General features: G+C 39.2%; 1 protein-coding gene across 1 annotated transcript in view; it reads right to left on the reverse strand.

The window, feature by feature from the left end:
- Nucleotides 1–2,964: 2,964 nt before the first annotated feature.
- LOC109623359 (frizzled) overlaps nucleotides 2,965–16,553 on the reverse strand; it is a 212,597-nt gene continuing 199,008 nt past the window's right edge. Inside the window, exon 5 of the mRNA XM_062842917.1 lies at nucleotides 2,965–16,162. Within this exon, the coding sequence (XP_062698901.1) occupies nucleotides 16,143–16,162 (20 nt within the window). The 3' untranslated portion in view covers nucleotides 2,965–16,142. The remainder of the gene's footprint in view (nucleotides 16,163–16,553) is intronic.

The raw sequence follows: 16,553 nt of genomic DNA on the forward strand, positions 1-16,553 counted from the left end.
AGGCGTTAGAAGTATCCGAAAGACTGACGCTGCATGGCATTAACGCATAGAAGTTTTTTAAATGGATATGAATATGGGCGTGCTTTATGGGATTAGATTAAAAAACCTAAAAGATTTCGGCACCAACATTTCAAAAGGGCGTAACTGCTTTTGCAACCAATGCCTTCTCACAGAGCTGTGGGTCGTATGTCATTCATCTCACGCAATTCACATCCATTAATCGAAAGAGGAGGATTATATCTTTCTATTTGTGCTAGTGGATTGCTCGAGAGGGATGGGATACGCTCCACAGCTTTGTGAGAAGGCATTGGTTGTAAATGCAGTTACGCCCTTTTGAAATGTTGGTGCCGAATTTTCACTATATAAGTCAGAGTTAAGCTTTGCGGATATGTATCAATGAAACGGAATGTCGTAAAATGTAGAAATTTTGACCAGTTATTTATCAAAGTTGCTTCTCAGATCTGTGAAAATTTCAGCGGTGCACAAAACTGCATTTCAAAGATATTGTATTTCAAATAAGTTTATGATGATTTCTAAAGCTCTTGTCAAACCTTCAAAAATGAATAAAATTCAAACTCATCTCAAAAAGTTTCTAGGGGTGCTCCAACAGATTTTAAAATGGCAATTTTCTACATTTTCCATGCGCTTTTATGCCCTACTAATGGGGTGTCTGATCACGGCAAAAGTTTTTTTTTGTAGAACAGTGTTATTTTACTCACATGGAAACGAACGACCGGTGCGAAAATGGGTGGATAACGAAATTAAAAATCGTTAACGACGTGCTGTTGCGTGTGTAGCATGAAGCCCACGAGTGGGCTTGGTCTTATGCTGTTGTTATTCCCTACTGCTCGGGAGGGGGAGCGTGATCTAGCGAGCGTTGGGCGTGACCGACGTTGGAGAGTTGCAGCTGCAAATCGAGAATTATGGCGGCAAATTGTTCATTCAGTATAATCATGAATTTGATGTTAACTAAATAAATAAAATGAATTGGTTGGTAATGAATAGATTCGGACTATGTTTGGGACAACTGGTAGTGTTCTGGACACCCGATTCCGGACCAAAAAGTTTTCCTAGAGTTACGTTAGATTTTTTATACTTAGGGGAACGGAATCCATGTTGCGCTTTGCTCCCATTTTCATCTGACCTAAAACGAAACAAGTAAGCACTATTTGCTTTGTTTTTTTATTTGTATTTTTTGAGGAGTGAGCATGCATGATAACCTAAAGAATGAAAGAAATGGGTGCCTGTATAGCCTGTTTTTTTAATTAGGGTGAGCATAGAGGCTTAGACCCTTCTTCAACTCATAGCCTATATTCCAGAAACAAAGTTTTCATGGAAATCATCTAGTAACTCCTCTAGAGTACCATCAAGGATTCACCTTCAATATTTTTATCAATTTAAAAAAAAATCGATTCCACATTTTATTATAAATAAGTTATAGTGGATCTTCAAATTGTTCATGCAATGATAATAGGTTGCATAAAATACTTCTACAACAAAATCACATAAGGGCACTCGCTCATTCTTTTATCCTTCACTCTATTGTGTTTAACATGAAGAATGACTTGTAAAAAAGAAAATGCTGCGCTGGCGAGGTTATGGTTGCCCCAAAATTTATATTTAAATTTTCTGGTATCTCTCATCATCGGACGGTGTAGATCATCCAGCAACTTCTTGTTCCGTGACCCCACTCTAGATATTTACGGCACTGAGAAGGATTCTGGAAAAATGCCCTAGGCTTACCAAAATGTTGCCATGTCACTTGGATGTGGAACATTATCTCTGCTTCGTGCACCTATTGCAAATTATTCATATTACTTTTGCTAAAAAAGAGCTGAATAAAGTTCTTGAAGAATACTCTTCTAAGAATTTTCAAATTGAAGTCTAGTCCTCATAGCATATTTCCATTTCCTAATAATCCTCTATTAGGTACTTCTATTCCCAATATTGAACTAAAAAATTCAAAATATTGTATTCTTTTTACAATTTTCTAGGAAATCAACCAAAATCGCGATGTACAGTGTATCAAACAATTGTCCGTACAGCAAATTTTTTGTCATAATAATTTTTCATTCAAATGTTAATAACTTTTTAATGCGTCAATCAAAAACGCTGAAATTTTGACCAATCATGAAACATATATTGAAGCTCTATTAGTAAAATTTTGAGCGAGATCGAATAAGTTTTCTGAAAGTTACAGAACTTTTAGTAAAACTTATAAGATTTTTAAACGCATTTTTAAAACATTATATCTCAATATGTACTCGATGATTTTTTTTCATTTTTTTTTTGTGTTACATAACCTAAGGCTTTCATAGGCAGCCATGTTTGGGGTTTTATATTCACTACAAAAAATATGAAAAATGGGCGTATGTAGTTGACGATGTTTTAAAATTTACCATATTTTGCACATATAATCTGCCAAACGTTTTCCACCATTTAAAGTGCATTAACTGAACGAAAAATCCATAGGACCTACTCTTCATATGTAGTTTAATAGGTCCTGTATAAAAATGTATCATTAAGAGAGTTTAAAAAAGTTGAAAACACTTGGCACTTCTATTGATCAAAATATCATAAATTTCCAAATGACACTCTGAACATATACAGATTTTTCATATTTTTTGTAGTGAATATAAAACCTTGAACGAAGTTGCATATGAAAGCCTTAGATATAAGCTGTAACACGAAAAATATTGAAAAAGTTTCATCAAGTACATATTGAGATATAATGTTTTAAAAATGTATTCAAACATTTTATCAGTTTTACAAAAAGTTCTATAACTTTCAGAAAACTTATTCGATTTCGCTCAAAATTTAACCAATGGAGCTTTCATATATGGGTTATAATTGGTCAAAATATCAGCATTTTTGATTGACGTATAAAAAAGTTATAATCATTTAAATGAAAAATTACTTTGACCAAAAAATTGCTGTACGGACAATTGTTTGATACACTGTATGTGTTCACTTGAATTCGTGTTTCACCACTCGCAAATCGGGCTTATTTTAGTTCGGCAAAATCATTCTGTTTCTGTATGCAAATCAAACCACCATAAATAATAGGCACGCCAACTGGCTATGACTGACGATGACCGGTTTCAGTGTGGGTTCGGTACATACATATATGAGTTTGGCTTTCTGTTTCTGTTTCAGCACATGTGATGTGACGCATCACAAACATCCTTTTCCGGTTCAGTGATAGCTTTCGTCGTCGTAGTCGGGTGAACAGGATAACGAGCCCGATTTGTTTTTCGGAGGCTAGGTGGTCGGTTGGTAGGGATGGCGGCGACACCGAAATAGTTTGCATAAATGTGGGATGATAACAGGGCATTACTGTTTTGCGTGATGGCAACAACAGGTCGTCAAAGAGCAAAAGGGTTCGGGTGGCTGGCACCCAAAAACAACGAGAGGTGACCCGGAAAATGTGTCCTTTCGGACTTTTGACATCGCCGCCGCCATCATCGGTGTGCGTTTGATGTCACCGGTGATGACTGGCGTCGTAAATATACATTTGCATGTTTGATGTTTTCCATCGGGGTTCGGGACAAGCGAATATGAATTATTTAAATATTTATCCTGTTGGCTTGTTTGTTTGCGTGGTAAACTGGTTGGATCTGCCGCTTATTTGGGGATTATTTGACATTTGAATTGCTTTATTTATTCGATTTAAAAACATGTATCTAACGATAAGTAGGACACATTAAAAACAAAAAGATCTGTTAAGCTTGTTATTTTTGGTTTAATTTCATCGGATAGTCTGTACCATAAGCATATGTATAACATAAAGCCTGTATCGACAATAATCGGGACACCAAAATATGGCTGTAACTCTGCAATGAATACACAAAAAATGCTCAAATTTGGCATAGAAACTTATTGAAATGTCATCATTTCATCTGCAACATGTATATCGGTGCAATACTTTTGGGTGTAGCAATGAAACAGTAGAATGTGCGCAATTGAATTTTGTACAGCATCAAATTTAGCTTACCAGCACTGTAACTTTTGAAATTGGCAAACGAATTGGCTGAAATGTCGAACACGAGCCCCTTATTGGCATTGGCACAATTAAAAAAAAAATGATTCACTAGTGCCTCGCGACTCCTGAGACACCCTTAAACACCCCTGGGATTTCCTGATACTCTCTGGTTTAAGCAGAAACTCTGGAAACTCCCTGAGATCCCCTTAAAGGCAGAGGGAACCTGCTAACCGGAAAAAATCCGTTGCTATTTTGTCACTAACCGCGCAGTGACTAGTCGTGGCTAACGGTGGATAGTAGTGGTTAAATACAGATTTTTCGGTTTAGCAAAGAATTCTCCCTGTTTAACGCTTTAAGACAGTAGGAACTATATTGCCACCTACAATTTTTATTTTTTCTGCAGTATAACAAGTTATATTGTAAATCTTTTTCAGTTCCCTTAAACCTGGGATTACTAACAACGCTGTATTTTTTTTTGGTCCTGAAGTAAGCTTTAATCACAATTTCGGACATGTTTGTCGACTGGGAAATGACAAAATTTGACTGTCTACTGAAAATAAGCTCAAACTTGCTGTAAAACCGATGATTTAGTTAATATTCTAAGAAATATTATGGGTTTAGTCTTTTTGCCTTTCTCGTACACAAGTGTACTGGAAAGGCTATATGTTCACTCCAAAAATGACTTTTTGATAGAAGGCTCGGAGTGTCGAGTCACATATACCAATCAACTCAGCTCGACGAATTTAGATGATGTCTGTATGTGTGTATGTATGTGTGTATGTATGTGTGTATGTGTGTGTGTGTGTGTACAAATAAACTCACATCACTTTTTGGCAGTAAACCTCAACCGATTTTAACGACCGACGGTTCATTCGGCGGGGTTTCTGGTCCCATTGTTTCCTATTGAAAATGGTTCGGATCGGTCCAGCCGTCCCAGAGTTATGGCCATTTAGGTGTTCCGGAACGGTACCCCAGGAAGGGACCAGATATGAAAACGCATCAAACCTATGCATGCGACACATCAAACCATGGCATTTTCGATAACCTGATGAGCGGTAAGCAGAAAAATAGTCTCAGACCATATCTGAACCGATAGTGTTCCGGAACCGTTTCCGGGTGTCCCGCCGGAAGTGGCCAAATATACAATTGAACCAAACCCATGCATGCGACACATCAAACCACGGCATTTTCGATGACCCGATGGACAATGAGCAGGAAAATCATCTCAGACCATATCTGAACCGGTAGTGTTCCGGAACCGGTTCTAGGCGTTCCACTGGAAGTGGCCAAATATACAATTGAACCAAACCCATGCATGCGACACATCAAACAACGGCATTTTCGATGACCCGATGGACAATGAGCAGGAAAATCATCTCAGACCATATCTGAACCGGTAGTGTTCCGGAACCGGTTCTAGGCGTTCCACTGGAAGTGGCCAAAAATACAATTGAACCAAACCCATGCATGCGACACATCAAACCACGGCATTTTCGATGACCTGATGGACAATGAACAGGAAAACATTCTCAGACCATATCTGAACCGGTAGTGTTCCGGAATCGGTTCTAGGCGTCCCGCTGGAAGTGGCCAAATATACAATTGAACCAAACCCATACATGCAACACATCAAATCACGGCATTTTCGATTACCTGATGGACAATGAGCAGGAAAATCATCTCAGACCATATCTGAACCAGTGTTCCAGAACCGGTTCTGGGGTTCCCGGCGAAGTGGTCAAATCTGAAAGAGAAACAAACCCGTGCATGCGTCACATCAAATAGCGGCTTTTTAGATTACCTAATGCAACCAGGCCAGCAAGAGTTTCGGAATCGGTTTTGAGTGGCCGGAAGAGGCCAAATATAAAAGTAAACCAAATGCAGGCATGTGACACATCAAATCGATAACCTGATGAACAGTTAGCCAGAAAATAGCCTTAGATCACACTAGAGACAACTGGTAGTGTTCCGGAATTGGTTCTGAGAGTCCCGTCGAAATTGTCAAACCCTGCATGTGACACCTTCAATTTGCAACGTTTTTGGTTAACCGATGAACAGTTAACAAGACAATAGTGTCAGACCATATTTGGTTCAGCCGGTAGTTACCCGGAATCAGATCCGGGTAGTAAAATGTAAAATTCAACCAAACCCATGGATGCGGTACATCAAATCACGACCAGTCTTGACGACATTCGACACTTTTTACTACCTTCATTTCGCTACCGCAGTCGTGTGTCAGCTTGCTTTGTTACATTCGTGCGCTACCGTTACCTCTTACACACAACACGAGCAGTAGAACGAAGATCAATAAACATAAGAAAGGGCCAAATTAATGTCATCTGATACGATGACATTTGTCTAATTCTAACTTTACGCATAGATTTTCAGCCAATTCCGATTATGAATGTTAATATTAGTTTATTCTTGCATGTTGCATTGAATGCGACACATAGATGGGCAATATAGCTCTTATTATGGAAGAAGACAGGAATAACAAAAGCCGAACCGTCTCATGAAGCCGCTATCGTCGTGAAGTGCATTCGTTTGACATTTTTGTTTCGAACAGTAGTTTGATTGCTTATGTTGCAAATGTCGGAGACAAAGGAGGCCCAATATCGACGAAAGGTTCAAATGATTGTGATCTCTAACAAGACTGATCACGACTTATCGACAACCTGATGGAAAAATAGGGTCAGACCACATTAGATTCCCGGTAGTGTTGCGGGTTCAGCTGTGGCTTCGAAAGTGATTAGAAGTAAAAGTGAATCAAACCCATACATGCGATAAATCAAATCGCGGTGATTAGGTGAAGGTGAAGAATTAGCAATAAAATAATCTCAGACCATAATTGGGACAACCGGTAGTGTCATGGAATCAGATCCGGGTATACCACCGGAAATTACCAAATATAAAAATGAACCAAACCCATACATACGACACATCAGATCGCAGATTTTTTGATAATCTAATGAACGGTTAGCAAGAAAATAGCCTTAGATCACATTACAGACCTGCTGTTGTGTAGCAGAACCAATGTTCATGTGAAAAATTAAATCGTGGCTTTGTTTAATGGCCTGATAAACATTAGGTATGAACAACAGTGACGAATAGGTCTAAGTTCTCATATATGAAAGAGAACAAAATATTGACAAATCTAAAGCGATCTCATCAAATCGTACCATTCCAGATTCCTAAGGTATAAATTTATAGCAGGATGGGTCAACGTTGAATGGAAATATAAGAATTTGATCGCGTCAACAGAAGATAGCGGCTGTTTTAATGAACTTTGAGCTCTAAAACTATGTAAAATAAGTGTATTTGGTATGGGAAATATGTTCGGAGTCCACCAGAGTATCCAAGATAGCGGTCCAAAATCCAAGATAATGGTCCAGTATTCAAGTTAGCGCCTATTTGAAAGGATTTTAAATTCTTGCATTATGGGCATATTTTGTATGGAAATATGTCCAGAATTCAAAATTTGTAATCAGAAAACCCAAGCTGTGCGCTGTTTCACAAGGTCTGCAATATGATTATAGTTTGAATGGGGAAGAATGCCGGTCTTCGTCCAAAACTGGTAACCAGAAAACCATAAACGATATGCCAAAATTCATTACGGTGACTATTTTATGTAATTTTAGGTGCAGAATCCAAAAATGAATACCAGAACATCCAAGATGGTGTCTCAATGTTTAAGATGGCGCTTAGTTTAGTTGGGGTAGATATCCGGAGTCAAAAAATGATGACCGAAATTTTACGGCTTCATAACACTTGTTTGGTTTGAATTTTGGATCGTTGTCTTATATTTTCTGAATATTGGATGTTCTGCTAATACAAAATGTATCCATATTGAGTAGATTTAGCAAGCAGTTTCCATTTTGTATTTATGTCAATGTCATCAACACGTCGCTTGAGTTTTGTTGCAAGGATATTTTAAAGCACGAGAAAGGCATCATCACCGCTAGGTGGATTAATTAGGGTTTTTTCACTTCAAAACTCTTTTCTGGCTGTTTGTCGCTGTCTTGGGAAGAAACGCACCCCAAACAGGCAGTGGTAACTATATTGCCATCTAAATTTTTGAGCGTTTCTTTTGAACACGAGTTTGTAAGTTTTGTTACTGAAATAATTATTGACTTTTAAGGTACATACTTATTTTTCAATCAGAAATTTTGCCTTCTTTTATTCAATAGCTGTTCTTTCCAACTACACTGCAGAAAAAAAATCATTGATTACATATGCTTAGTGATTATCCCCTCTTGGATTGATAGGTAGTTGCTGCGAATAACACTGTTTAGGTTTTGTGTGCTCATACAATACCCGGAGATTTGTCCTTCTCTAATTCATAGACTGTTTGGCTTTATTAAATCGCTATAATGATTGGGGTTTCAAATGGCAATATTTTAATCTATGATTCATCGTTATTCTACACTTAGCATAGTAGCATTTAAGCTACTATATACAAGGTTTAGTAGATAGACGGGACTGGTGGTCTAGTGGTTACCGCTTCTGATTCGTATGCAGAAGGTCATGGGTTCAATACCTGGCCCGTCCCTTTCATCCTACTTTGTATCTTTCTATCCACTTTCTCTCTCTCTCTCTTCTCTGCATATACAACTCATGTATATTCATATGTTCATAGTCATCGCTAGAACCAGAAACGAATTGAAATAAAAGTCGTTTCCCTCCCATCCAATTTCCACACACAGCGCAGTGCCTACAAGCAGGGACGTGCAATTTCGAAAGGAAAACATGACGTACGAAAGCTGTAGCAAATCGTTTCCCATGCGACGGGACTGCTGCGATGCTTCATAACTCACACTGCAACACGCTCGTTCATTATTGCTACTAAAACTAGTGTGTTTGAAAATTGAAGTGAAGCACTTTGGATTTTCGTTTCAATTGTGGGTCATTGAAAAATGTCAATGTGCTAAAAACACTATTTTAAACAATTTTTCAAATAGTGGTGCACGCCAATATAATGATCATTATGTTTTATGAAAAAGGAACACAAGTTCGACCGCTTAAATCCAATTAATCGGCGCCCGTAACCATTGAGAGACTGACGCGCAAAAGTGAGGCACTACTGTTCTGCCGATTGAAGCACAAGCAACGCCACCCCGAAGAGAGACTACCGAGTGCTACGATGAATGAGAACGTTTTTCAAATAGAAAAGAAAGACTCGTATAGTGTGTCAAATAGATAAAGTGACTCATTCAAATGTTGCATGAAAGTGTATCATTGAAACGAAATTAAACGCCCCTGCCTACAAGTTATGCAGCCAAAGCGTGCTGTGCCGCTTGACCTTATTCACCTTATTCACCACACAATCTATCATCTTACGAACTATAAATAACCCCCTATCCATGGATCGCATCACCGACCCAACGGTGACTCCCAGATCTCCCATCCTTTCTGTCTAACAAACACCCCAATCCGTCCTGGTTGTGGGGATGCAGAGGTGATCTTGGCCTTTAGTAGCAACAACCAGCACACTCTAACATTCCTTTTTCTTCCCAGCTGACTATAAGGACGTGGCCGGCGCCGCTATTGATCCAAAATGTATGAGCTGCTTAAATTGCACTTTGAGAATAAGTGAAGTGTCCCAGCCCTTATTCATTTGGATCTCAGTGCAATTGATACCAGCTCAGATCAATCACGGAGGAGCAACCATTGACATGAGTGGTCAGATTTGATCGTTTGATCGTTGATCGTATGTACAAGGTTTAGTAGACACTTTCCTATCTTTCAATAATGTTTTTTAAGTTGTTGAATTATGTTGGTATCACTGGTTCTATTATTTTTATCGGAAATTTCATTGTCGTATCAAATAAATCTGATCACTTTTTCTTGTCTTCCAATTTTTATTTTGCCTATTCAACCTTTTGTCCTTTTCGACCTTTTGTACATTCGACCTTATGTCTTTCGGCGTTTTGTCATAGATTCTGAAAAGGGATCATAAATAAATAGTGGTTTCATAAAAAGAGGTTTAAACCTATAGGGTAAAGAGTTTAAAGTATAGGGAAATTTTTCAGAAAATTTTCAAAACAAAAATGAACACCTGTCGATTTGTCATTCTTAAAGTGGACACATAAATGTAATGTTTCTTTTTTTTTTTACTTAAACGTTTATTTAAGGCTCATGCGCCACCAAGCATAACGGAGCCGAATTCAGTTATTTTTTTTACAATTTCATGTTTTTTACTTAAACTATGTTAGTTTTGGGGAACCGTAAAACTCGCGGTTTGGTTGAGGTTACAGAGAACAAAAATATGTGAGGAAAGGATAGGGTAATGGGGGCTTTTCGATGACACATTACAGCATGGTGTGGCGTATTGCTGTTGGTCAACCGTAGAGTGGACAAACAACCTGTAACGATACAAACAGACGATTTTCGAAGGGATACGAGGTGGACAAGCGCAGGAACAAGACTGGGGTATCAAACAAAGACACGAGGTGAACAAGTGGAACAACAGGACGGGGGTATCCAACAAAGACATCAGCTTCTTTTAGAAAGTCGTACACAAGCTTCATGTACTCAAGATCAAGTCTACCCAACACATCTCTAATGTCTTCCTTTTCTGGTTTTCCTCGGGCCCTGAGGGATGCTCAGAAATCGGATCTGGCAATACCGTGTTTGGGGCATTCCCACACAACATGGTTGATATCTTGATAGCCTGCACCACAGCTATAGAGATTGCTATCTGTGAGCCCTAATTGATAGAAATGCGAACCCAGAGAGTAGTTATTGGACATAAGTCGACACATTATCTTGATACAATCTCGACCTATGTCCAACCCCTTGAACCATGACGTCTTCGATACCTGTGGCAGAATTGCCCAACTCTCCTGCATCCCATTGTTGTTGTTAACTGACCAAGGCATGCTGACTAGCAATCGAAAAAAAATCATTGAAGGCTATATGAATGTCACAAATATCGCCTTCCATAACGCCCACCTTGGCGAGTGAGTCCGCTTGCTCGTTACCCAGGATCGAGCAATGCGAAGGGACTCAAACCAAGGTGATAGGGTGCGTGTACCAATTATGGCACTACCTAAGGAAGCTATTTATACAAAAATAACGAGAAGGCCAAAGAATGTCATCAATAAGTTAAAAGACAGCTTACTTTCAATACTTTACAGGAAAAATATAGAAACGGAGCCAAAACTACTTTTAGTATTGATTTCAGCGTGTGCCAATGATAGGAACCCTGTACCAGTTGTGGTTACATTTTTAACTTCGGTTCCTTTTCGCACTATTTGCATGCATTCCTTAAGGGGTTAGCCATTATTGGTACACTATGGCGAAAAAGGGTGCAAGGAAGCCGAAATTTTAAGGAAAATGATTTATTTCTATGATTTGAGGAAAATGTGGAGTTTGAATGAGTGCGACTTTCTTTTGTGAACGTGATCTGTTGTTCACAATTTTTTTCTTGTTGATTTACATCGTTAAAGTGTGAAAATTGACTATGGCGAATATTTGGTACTATAGCCATAATTGGTACACTTACCCTATTATAAGTTTGATTCAATAGAGCACTCAGAAATGATCGTATTTCGTTTAGGAAATACGTGGAGTGCTTTCCCGACCTCATTGAGCGAATAGCCTCAATTGAACTGAGGCTATCCGTGAAAATGAAGTAACTATTGATCAGAGGGAAGAAAGGCAATTCGCTCTGAGCCGCCAATGCTGCAACATACACTGAGCAAGGACTTTGAAGTTTGTGGGCGGCGCTATGAAGCTCATTAAATACACCAAATCTAAGTGGAATCATTGGTTTTTGACCCGTCAGTGAAAAACTTTCTGTCGCAACTGATACGACTCAACTAGCTTGCAAAAAATCTTGGAATGTGCTCCGATCGGAGCGGATGTGGTATTCCACGGATTTCATGCATCATGGTCAGATCAAAACCTATAGTGGAATTGAAAAAGTCTGGGAAGCAACCGCGGTTGAGAACATTCAAAGAAGGGTGAACCTCCAGAGTCATGTACGAGTAGTACATTGTCATAAATTTTGTATGATGAATTCGTTCGATCAACTTCTCAAAGCTTTCAATTAGGGTATGTGTGCCATCAGTAATCTCATGCTCCCATTTTCATCCTATTCGAAAACAAGCGATTACGGCACCGATTGACTCCGTTCTTTTTGTTTTCATGGGTGCTCACTTCTAACAAAAAATACAAAAATAAGTAACAAAACAAACAGCGCTTCAATCCTTTGTTTTTCGTGGGATGAAAATGGGAGCCACATGCTTAATAAGGGAACCAATACCCTACCAATGGATTCAGCACCTCACAGCGGATGAGGAATTTTAACGAGAATTCCACGAAACGATCTGATAAAGGGAGTACTGTAGCTAATACCTCCAAACTCATTGTGTGCATAGAGTTCATACACCCTAACGCGATCCGAAGACAACGATTCTGGATACGCTCTAGCTTCAGGATATGTGTTTTCGCGGCGGACTGAAAGCAAAAGCTACCCTATTCGACAACCGGCAGTATCGTTGTACGATAAAGCTTTATCAGATCTTCCGGGTGGGCTCCCCTCCGTGTTCCGGTGAGTGTACGCATGAAGTTGATTCGTTGTTGGCACTTCTGGTACAGATAATTAATGTGCTTTCCCCAGGTGCCTTTAGAGTCGAACCAGACCCCTAGATAGCTGCGACAGAGCTTGAGTGAGTTCCTTACCCAAAAATTGAAGCTCTAGATAGGCCAGATCACACTTCCTAGAAAAGAAGACTAACTCAGTTTTCTCCAGAGAAAATTCAGCTTTACAGCCCAAGCAGACAAATTGTCCAGAGTATCTTGCAATGGTCCTTGCAGATCTTCCGCTTCTGGTCCGGTGATATAAACCACGGCGTCATGCGCAAGCTGTCGTAGCGTGCAATTTTCCTCGAGACATTCTTCGATATCTCTGACGTAAAAATTGTAAAGAAGGGGCTTGAGGGGGCATGAGCCCTGGGGGAGACCCATGTAACTAATTCGTGAAGTTTCCGAGTTCCCATGAGAGAAAAAAACATGTGCTTCTTAGACAACAAGTTGTACAAACAGTAGTTTAAAATCGGAGAAAGCCCACGTGGAGTTTGTCTGAAAGGACATCAACGCAAACTGCATCAAAAGCCCTTTAATATCCAAAAATACTGAGCCTGTTTGCTCTTTATGAGCGTGAGCCAGTTTAATTTCTGTAGAAAGCAACGCCAGACAATCGCTCGTTCCCTTGCATCTGTTTAGTAAAGGAACTAGTGCTTGTCAAATAAAATTCTCATTAAATTTTTAAAAAGTGTCAACATTTATCATTGTCAATACCGATGAAGAAAGCCAAACGTTGACTACTTTTCCAATTGAAAAATCATTTAAACAGTGATGTGTAGAGCACAATTTTTGTTCGGCTATCATTACCATTATCGACCAACAATTCAGCAAGCTTGCTTGTTTGTGACTTGCAATTGTTAGTTGGGCTTACTGTCGATATCCAACAGCATTATCTTTAAATTATAAGTGTTCAAATGGGTGAGAATTCTTTTTTCTCTGCGAAAATATAAGTGATATCGCTACATATCGATTAATATTACATGAATAAAATAATTCCCTTTATGTGGTTTTCAGGGTCTGCATTATCTTTTCATGAAATCAACGAAGCTAATGGAATTGGTTCACGGCTTCGCCATGCACCCGTGCAACACCAATCAATGCAATGCTCGCCACTCAATGACATGTGAAAGCCCTTTTTTATTTGTATCATTTTATTGTTCAATTTTTCATGACTTTTGTAAACGCAATAAAAAAAACTCGAATTCCGCTGCCGATTGGCATGATGCACTGATTATTGTTTCGCGGTTTATTTGTGCACCGTTGGCGTAATTATTATTGTGCACTTTCGGTTCGCTTGGGTTAAAAAAAATCGTGCCGCCCCATGTTTCAGCTGAATGATAGCCACATTAATCAATGTTTTATCAGAATGTAACGAAGCGAAAGGCCTCTGAATGCGGTTTACTGCAGCAGAAAATGTCATTACACAGACAGGGTCGTCAACGTCATCACTCGAGTCATCCGGAAGTCACCGCCTGAACCTGAACACAAACAATTGGAAAATGAATGGGATCTGTTTGTACTAGACTGGGTCAACAAAGTCGATTTTTGGAACAAAGTTTTTTCGATTCCCTTTGGCGTCCAAAACAACTGTGCAAAATTTGGGAGCGATTGGATGCGTCCCCGTATTCCGCATTGCGATAGAAATTTGTATGGAATTTAGTATGGGAAAACGTGCTTTTTTGCATTTTTCTCCTAAATTGAAATTTTTTTCCAAAACGATCTAATTAATGACGTTGAAGGATATGCCAAAAAACTTTGCCGAAGACCGCAAAGTGATCCGAAACTTGTGATAAAAGGTATAACCTACAGATTGCCCGGTGATGCTTAGTATTTAACATGTAAAGGAATAACATCAATAATACAATCTCAATTTTTGGCCTAAGTTACCAAACGAATAACTTTTTTACAAGCGTCGGATCACTTTGCGGTCTTCGGCAAAGTTTTCCGGCATATCCTAAGCTATACTTTAACGTCATTAGTTACATGGTTTTAGACAAAAGAATTCAACTTATGAATAAAATGCAAAAAAGTACACTTTCCCATACTAACTTCCATACAAATTTCATTCGCAATGCGGAATACGGGGACGCAACCAATCGCTTCCAAATTTTGCACAGTTATTTTGGATGACAATACAGATTGAAAAAGCTTTGTTCCGGGTTGATACGATCAAATTTAAATTTTCTCCATACAACGTTGACCCACTCTAGTTTGTACCCACGTGACAGGCGACACATAATTAACGTGATGCATTGCTGCCAACACATGGAGATAAAAAATAAATTAAATCAAATAATCTCTCGCACCAAATTCGATACAACCGATGCATAACCAATCGGATTGGTTTCGAAACCGGTTCGAGGGCGGACGGGAAAAGCATGCTAATGGTCAATACATCTCAGTTGCTTGCGCGGAAATTCATGCGATGCCATAATTCACCTGATCGAATTTCCTGCTCCATCGACGAGTTCGTTCCCTGTGTTGGAAGATTACCTAGACTCCTAGAGCTATAAGTAAATGGAGAAGCAAAGAAGATTGAGTTCTTTCACCCGGACATGGTTCGATTTGGTAGTTTTTCGTCTTCGTGGCAATGAATAATTGTGTGTGTACTGTTCGTTTGGAGAGGAGCATGAACGAATTACAGAAATATTGGAGACTCAACACGCGCATAGGAAATATTCTTCAAATTATCACTTCAACTTTTTCCAATATCAAGTCTACAAATAATTTTATATGGTTGCAACAGCACTAAAGTTCTTAAGTTATAAAGCAATTATCAACGGCTTTAGAACCATGGAATGCTGCTTCGGAAACAACCCTCATAATTAGTTGGAAGCAGCTAGACTTTCCTGGACACTTAATTATCTTCTTCTCAGAGTACGAATTATCTCTTTATCACCAAGTCGTTAAAACGATTGCACAAACACGATCATTCGCGCGCTCAAGTTTTCCCTCTGTTTCGGAAACAGACCACAATCTGAACTTGGATTCTTCAACAACCTTAAGTTTCAATTCGAAGCCACGCTTCTGGGCGAAAGATTTCAGCACATCGAGCCAACAACACCATAAAACCAGCCTGGTCCAATAAAACCGGAGGCAGAAATCTACTTCCATAAAATGCGAAATTAGTTTCGCTCCCATCAACTGGATCACCTTTCGACGGACGCGTCACATAAAAATGGCAAACTAGATGCCGCCGGGCGCCTATCACGCGCAACCTTCAATCAGACCACGTTCTTGGCGGGGCGGTGCTGGTAATGACAAGCCGGTGCAACCGGAATTTCATCCACATATTATATTCTTTCACTCGAGGTCGATCATAACGTTTTTGATGGGTGTGAACCTGACATTAACGAGTAATCTTTCGGTAGAAGTTTGCGAGCGAGTTGAATGATTGTTTGTTTGTTGGTGGCAACAAACTTTGGGTGATTTACGACTGTTTTGCTATTCGCGTGTTAATCTTGATAGCAGTCAGTCGTGAAATTCGACACCTTAGATCAAGGTAAGTTTCAACTCAATTTTATTCAATATGTAAATTCATCTTACCCAATCTCATGCACAAAAAGTGTCGTTAACTGCAAATTGTCATACCTGTAAAGAAGCAAGAAAAGAACAAAATTTAGTATGATCAATAAACAACACTCATCCCATTCCACGCTACACGCCAAACAAGCAATCAATTATTCACTGTATTTACTGTAGATGTCACCATAACACAGTTTCCAATTTAAACCCTTTGCGCCACAACATTCCATTCCGCTTGGAGCCCATTTGTTCCCATTTCCTACCGAACCGGCCGCGACCGACGAAAGGATTACACTGAAGTTTTTTTTTACGCAGTTTTTTTTACGCGGTTTTTTTTTACGCGGTTTTTTTTACGCGGTCCGTCCTAAAAAAAAACCGCGTTATTTCAAGACCCGTCGTAAAAAAAAACCGCGTTATTTCAAGACCCGTCGTAAAAAAAATCCGCGTTTTTTCAAAA

The sequence above is a fragment of the Aedes albopictus genome, chromosome 3 (genome assembly GCF_035046485.1).
Source record: "Aedes albopictus strain Foshan chromosome 3, AalbF5, whole genome shotgun sequence".
Lineage (NCBI taxonomy): Eukaryota > Metazoa > Arthropoda > Insecta > Diptera > Culicidae > Aedes > Aedes albopictus.